The sequence below is a fragment of the Babylonia areolata genome, chromosome 9 (assembly GCF_041734735.1).
Source record: "Babylonia areolata isolate BAREFJ2019XMU chromosome 9, ASM4173473v1, whole genome shotgun sequence".
In the NCBI taxonomy this organism is placed as follows: domain Eukaryota; kingdom Metazoa; phylum Mollusca; class Gastropoda; order Neogastropoda; family Buccinidae; genus Babylonia; species Babylonia areolata.
Window position 1 is genome coordinate 24,794,249 of NC_134884.1, and position 7,500 is coordinate 24,801,748.

Here is a 7,500-nt window from a genome sequence, read left to right on the forward strand (position 1 = left end):
CTGAAAATCGAAACGAAACAATGGAAGTATTATGATGATGATAAAGAGTCATTTCGTTGTCGATCTTTTTGGACGCGTGACAAACAAAACATGTCTGGGTTGGTTGGCCTATATAACACCGTGTGTGTGTGTTTGCTGAGAGTAAAATATAAAACTGAAATCATTCACTGTAAACACAGAAAAATACAAGTAAAAAATAATAAATGTTGCCTGTTTGGGTAATTTGGTTTTATGGAATCTTTCTTTGCGTGGTAAATGTTTTGAAATGATTACTTGTGTCATGTTTTATTCATACAGCAAAAACTGCTGTTTACTTTGGAATCGTTCTTCTGCTTCTTCTTCTTTTCCCCCTTTCCTTTAACATATTTAATCAACAAACAATGGCATGTGTAAAAACTATGTTATGACATATTGAATTATAGGATTAAAGGCGTGTGTAATGTATTTTCTAAGCTGACAACGCCGACTCTGAATATTGCAGATTAAGGGGCTTTTTTTAACAATGAATTCGTATCTTTTTCTTTCCCCTAGTATGTTACGGTTCTAATACTATCATGATATTCCTTTCTTTCAGCATCACAACATCTATGTGAACCACGGCTAGATCTAATTCTCTGTCTCAGTTTTAAACTTCTAATATTCTTATGATACTGTTTTAGTTCGTCCTCAATTTATCATTCTTTCGGCTGCCACACCATCACAGGACAAACTTCAAAGCTTCAACTACTACTACCGATGCTTTCTGTGAAAATTACATTTTCATGAGAAACGACTGATAAGACAAACTGTGATGTATATGCGTTAGATTTTTTTTTTAAGAACCAAGAAACGAAGGAAAGATAAGAAATAAAAAGGACGATAATTATCCCCCCTCGCGAAGATGTCTGCTCTCTACAACGGAGTCACAAAAAGTGTGGAACTGGAAGCAAGGCAACGTAAAGGTAGGTGATTATAGGATTCGATGAGTTTGCATGTACGTTCTTGTACTTTATTGAATTCAGAATGATTTATCATCACCAGTAAGAGAAATTCTTTCTTTGGTGTAAGTTCCATTTACGATGTTCGGAAATCAGTCATTCAATATGAATACATAAAAGACATAAACAGCTAAAATGCTGAGTTGACATAAACCCCCACATACAACAATCACACTCACACTGCAAAAACACATTCGATAATACCGGTAAGAAAAAAAATACACAAAATGTCATTCCAAAATCAAATATAAACATGCGTTATTAATACAAAGCTATTCAACAGTGTTTAAGATTAGTGTATAGTTGAAAATACAAAGCGAATTTGACAAAGTGGAGTTCCGGACAGTCTGTGTGTGTGTGTGTGTGTGTGTGTGTGTGTGTGTGTGTGTGTGTGTGTGTGTGTGTGTGTGTCTGTCTGTCTGTCTGTCTGTCTGTCTGTCTGTGTCTTTACGTGTTTGTGTGTCTCTGTGTGTGTCTGTTTCTGTGTCTGTGTGTTTGTGTGTCTGTGTTCTCGCGTATTTGTGTGCCTCAGTTTTCTTTGTGTTTTCTATCTGAGCAAAAGGTACAATCATTGCCCCAGAACAGATGGTCTGAAAGCTCACGTCACAAATCTATATCAGTGATAATGTGCCGCCTTCTTTCTCAGAAGAAAACCCGCGGCGTTTTTTTGTTGTTGTTGTTTTGTTGCTGCTTGTGTGTGTGTGTGTGTGTGTGTGTGTGTGTGTGTGTGTGTGTGTGTGTTGTCGTTCTTGTCGTTCTTGTTGTTGTTGCTGCTGTTTTCTTTTTATTTCCTTTTATTCTCTCTCTCTCTCTCTCTCTCTCTCTCTCTCTCTCTCTCTCTCTCTCTCTCTCTCTCTCTCTCTCTCTCTCTCTCTCTCTCTCTCTCTCTCTCTCTCTTTCTCCCTCTCTCTCTCTCCGCCTCAGTCTCTCCCTCCCTCTCCCTCTTTTCTTTTCTTTACTCTAGCTCTAATTCCCCGAAGAAAAAAGTTGTTGTTGAAGCTGGCAAAATTTTGGAAAATTATTATTGAATCTGTGCGAGATAATTCTGATGTTCTTATTCTCTTTTCTTATGTCAGGATAACAGTACTAAACGCTTCAAGTAATATATTTCCTCTTTTTTATCTTTTTTTTTTTTACTCCTTATATTGAATTGCTGATTGTTTGTTTGCGTTTGTGCATATGGACCCTGCAGGTTTTCTTTTCCTACGGTTCCACTGTGTGTTCCCTCCCCTCCCCTCCCCTTCCCTCCCCTCGCCCCCGCCCCTTTTCTTTATTTTCTTATTTTCTCTCTCTCTCTCTCTCTCTTCTTCTTCGTGCGATTGCACGTCTCGAGGATGTGAGCCTGTTTTTCCCTTGTGTTTCCATGTACCCAAATAGGGTATTAAAACTGATTTTGAACCTTTGAACCTCACTGACCCTGTCTCTCACTCTGTTTCTGTCCCCCCCCACCCCACCCCACCCCCGTCTCTCTCTCTCTCTCTCTCTCTCTCTCTCTCTCTCTCTCTCTCTCTCTCCGTCTCAGTGGGTCGTTTGTAAGCCAGTTGATCCGCAGTTTGTGTAGCACAGCAAGCGACAGCTGTATCGCTCTGTGAACAAGGACTGGGTTCGTCATTACAGGTCTACCGTAACTTGGCTGGACTCAGTTTGTTTGTTTTTTTGGTTTTTTTGTTTTTTTGTTTTTTGTGTTTTTTTTTCTTTTTTAACAATTTTTGTTCCTCTTTCAGAATATGGCTCGCATTTGGTTATATCAACGATGATCTTTGTAGTTGCATTTTTTGTGAAGAGAGAGACAGAGGGGATGAGAGAGAGTGTGTGTGTGTGCGCGTGGTGTGTGTGTGTGTTTGTGTATGTGTGTGTGTGTGTGGGTGGGTAGATGTGCAATGCGGTTTGGCTGACTGAAATGGAGAGGCACGTAAATTTCAGTAATCTGTATATTTGTATATAGCTATTTCCATTTGGTGCCATTTAATTTATCTTTTTTATTTTCTATTCATTTTATTCATTTTATTTCTTTGTTGTTTTCTTCTTATGTTGGACATGTGCTGCTGCCAAAAAGAAAATCTCTGTACCAAAGTATAGACAATAAAGTTTGTGTATTGTGTATTATTGTGTTGTGTATATCACTTCACAAGTGTAGGTCAGTTCCAGACATTCAATAATTGTCATTTTCAGTATCAAATGAGGCGTCGAAGCGTGCGAACTGATCCATACATGCTACACCACATCCGTTTTGTAAGAAAAGAAGAAAAAAAAAGAGGGGGATGAGTGTGGTGGGGGTGGGAGGAAGTGGGTTGAGAGGGGGGGGGGGTTAGCAGATGTCTTACCTACAGGCGTACATACACACATTCCACTTTCAACAAATACAGGCATCGTGAGGTGTATAGTATAATTAAAGCATATGTTTCTTTGGTTAAAGAGGGGAGAGATTTTTACTTTAAAAAAAAAAAATCCCCATGAGGGCACATGGAAAAAGAAAAAAACACAACAACAACACACGCACACAACACACACACACACACACACACACACACACACACACACACACACACACACACACACACACACACACACCAAAATGAGTCAAATGCAAACAACACACGGCGACGATACATATGGTAATCTTACACAGTATGTGACGTAATCAAGCAAATGAAACAATGCGGTGTTAATTAAGTTTATCATCCAAACACAAAAAAAAACATCTAACTTCAAACAATTCAGATTGCACGAACAATAAACGCCCCAAAGTGTATTGAAATGTAGCCAAGCAGAATAGTCTTCTTCTTTTTTTTCAAAAAACATTTATCATAAGCAGTTAAACAATAAGCCGACCAGTGGTAAAGCTTTCATGGCTGACGCAGGATCCCTGCTGTCTTACAAAAACAAAACCGTAAACTCCGGCGATGGAGTGGAGGGATAGGGGGGAGGGGGGGATGTTGGGGGGGTGAAGGAGGCGGGGGGGTGAGAGAGATGAGGGCTGGTGGTTACCAGGACATATTTGTAACGATCGGAATCATATATTTACACCCCCCACCCCCACCCCCACCCCCCACCCCCTTTGCCTCCAGTCAATGGTATGTTGTTACCGCGAAATATTGATGCGATCCGCATGCTGATAAAGAATGTGCATTAAAAAAACAAAAAAAACAAAAAAAAGGAGGTGCTGCAATTCTGTTTATCGACAAACGACTACCTGGGCGAATGTAGATTGTGTAAGACCTTCAGACTAAGTGTTAAAAAAAAAAAAAAATAAAAATACAATAGCTTTTGTATGCCTAGTGACGTCAGACTTTAAGATATAATGCTTTAGAAGGGTAAGAACCGTTTTGAAATATATATATATATATATATGATGATATGCCTGTCTTTGTCTGCCCCAACTGTCAGCGAACATTTCGTGCACAGATTGGACTATTCAGCCATCTGCGCACTCACAGATAGATTCATGAGCCACACACCACCACCACCACCCTCCCCCCATCCCCCAGCTGGATGACAACGATGGTCATCATCGATCTCGATGGACACACACCACCAATATATATATATATATATATATATATATATATATATATATATATATATATATATAGCGTCCATATTTAAAAGAAGAAGTTGCTGTTTGGACTACGGTGGTAAAATGACTTTAGTTGTCAGTGTGTAAATAATGTCACCTAAAAGTAGAAAGTTTTGGGAATGAAATAATAATAATAATAATGATAATAATAATGATGATGATGATGCTGATGATGATGATGATGATGATAATCATCATCATCATCATCATTATCATAATAGTAATAATAATAATAACGGTAATAATAATAGTAGTAGTAGTAGTAATGATGATGATGATGATAATGACGATGATGATAATGATGATGATAAAACGTAACAGTAACATAAAAGTGAACATAGGAGGAAAGATGCAGAATGATTAACCTTTGTGGCTTCTCTTGTGCTCTGTTGCCTCGAAAAAACAACAACAATTCTCTTCTTGCTGACATTCCTGACAATCTCCTTTAAAAAAAAAATTTCAAAAAAAATCCAGAACTCTACTGCAATGCTAATATTTAGAACTTCCAGCTAAACCCATGTAGCTAAGCGAAACTCCACTGGCTGCCCATCTCTTACAGGATAGATTACAAAGTAGCTGCAATGTGTTTTGGTGTCATAAACCATATATATGTCACATGCTTTGCGCTAGAGGGGAGGGGTGGTGTGGTGTACGGATGTGAGCGTGTTTTTGTTTGTTTTGTTTTTTTAATTAGTGTATCATTAATGCACATTTTAACCCTTTTGTTCTTCGAAAGATTAGCATACACAGCAAGCGTGGTACGCTAAAGTTTAGTAAGTACTAGATCCAAGACCCGGTGGGTTCTGTTTCAATTGACCGAGGGGGAAGAAGCATCAAAAACCAGTCGCTTACTGTACATGCTTACCTCCCCTTACACACACACGCACACACACACACACACACACACACACACACACACACACACACACACACACACACACACACACAGGGAGCTTCATATCAATACCGTTTCGTTGTACAAATTCTTGAAACGAACAAGGGTGCGACATAGTTAAGAGAGTGCGAGTTGTTGTTTTTATTAAAGGGGGAAGGGACATAGAGAGACAGAGAGAGGAGAGAGAGAAGGGGGAAGAGACAGGAGGAAGGGAAGGCAAGGGAGGGACAGAGGGAGGGAAAGAGAGTTGAGGGAGGTAGAGAAGGGGGTGAGTGAGTGGGGTTAGCTGTGGTGTAGTGGGGGGGGGGGTCATGGGGGGGGGGGGGTGTTTGACATATGGCGGTGACAGATTCGGGACCATCGATTCACTAGTGTGCTGCACAGAGTAGAACCATTTTTTGTTTTTTTTGTTTTTTGTTCCGCAACACCCCCCACCACCATCACCACCACCACCACCACCACCACCACACACTCCCCCACCTGCTTCCCCCGACATGTATGGTAGACCGTACAGGTCAAACTGCTTATAGTGTTGCTTTCTCATCGTAATGTCACGCGCGCGCGCACGGCGAGAGAAAAAGAGAGGGGGTGGAGAAAGACAGAGAGAATGACAGAGAGACTGACAGAGAGACTGACAGAGAGACCGAGAGAGGCTGATACAGAGACTTAGGGGGACTGATAGAGAGACTGATAGAGAGACCGACAGAGAGACTGATAGAGAGACCGACAGAGAGACTGATAGAGAGACCGACAGAGAGACTGATAGAGAGACCGACAGAGAGACTGACAGAGAGACCGAGAGAGGCTGATACAGAGACTTAGGGGGACTGATAGAGAGACTGATAGAGAGACCGACAGAGAGACTGATAGAGAGACCGACAGAGAGACTGATAGAGAGACCGAGAGAGGCTGATACAGAGACTTAGGGGGACTGATAGAGAGACTGATAGAGAGACTGAGAGAAGGCCCGAAAGAAATAGATAGGCACATTAAGTTTGCCAAGTTAGCATTCCTTTGGCAATGTTGTCAGTTTGTAATAATAATGATGATGATACTAACAATAATGATAAATACGATGATGGTGATGGTGATGATGATGATGGTGTTAACAATTATATATATATATATCTGTGTGTGTGTGTGTGTGTGTGTGTGTGTGTGTGTGTGTGTGTAATTTTTAGCTTTGTTGTTAAACAATGGATATGTATTGCATAAGCACAGGGTTTTTTTTCGATAAATGTGCACGATATACATTTTTCAAAGACAGGGGTGTTTCTTGATAGCGTTTATACTGAGATTGGATAATATTTCATTCCATAAGCAACCACCTTGGTAAAGGCAGACTAGATTTTAAAAGATCGATCCTTGGAAGTGGAACCATAACTTTATGAACAAGACAATGAGTATATTACAAATTTATTTCTTCATTTTTTGGGAGCAAATCCAGACATTATCTTAAATATAAATAGACCTTTCTTTATATAGAGGTTGTGTTTTCAGCGGAAATATATCAAGAGCTTTATAATCAGATATAGTAAATGGCGAAGATTTTAAAAGAATCAATTTTATGGTTCGTCTATGCAGACTTAACAGGGGTTTCATGATTTTACCGCTTACTGAGAAGCACAGTTAATGTGTGGTTCACAATGAGCGTTAAAAGACAACTTTCTACAATGAGGCTTCAAAAAAATGTTTGATTTTAGACAGTTGATAAATATTTTTGATACCCTTTTTGCATAACGGCGAAATACGATAGTTGCTATTGATTGTAACGGCGGCAAGGATTTTTTGGTGGCCAACTTCTTCAATCTTTTCACCATTGATAAAGAAAATAGACGAAAAGTTTATATATATATATATATATATATATAGAGAGAGAGAGAGAGAGAGAGAGAGAGAGAGAGAGAGAGAGAGATTTGCCTCGTTGTGATTTTTCGGTGGGTTGTGTGTGTGTGTGTGTGTGTGCGTGCGTGCGTGCGTGTGTGTGTGTGTGTGTGTGTGTGTTCGATAGGATGGAGACTCATATGGTTTAGTTCCGACCATTCAATCAA

At 39.8% G+C, this 7,500-nt stretch overlaps 1 protein-coding gene across 1 annotated transcript in view; it reads left to right on the forward strand.

Moving 5' to 3' along the window:
- The first annotated feature begins 678 nt into the window (after positions 1 to 678).
- The window catches only part of LOC143285799 (small conductance calcium-activated potassium channel protein 2-like), a 29,922-nt gene continuing 23,100 nt past the window's right edge, over positions 679 to 7,500 (forward strand). The window contains exon 1 of the mRNA XM_076593222.1: positions 679 to 941. Within this exon, the coding sequence (XP_076449337.1) occupies positions 881 to 941 (61 nt within the window). The 5' untranslated portion in view covers positions 679 to 880. The remainder of the gene's footprint in view (positions 942 to 7,500) is intronic.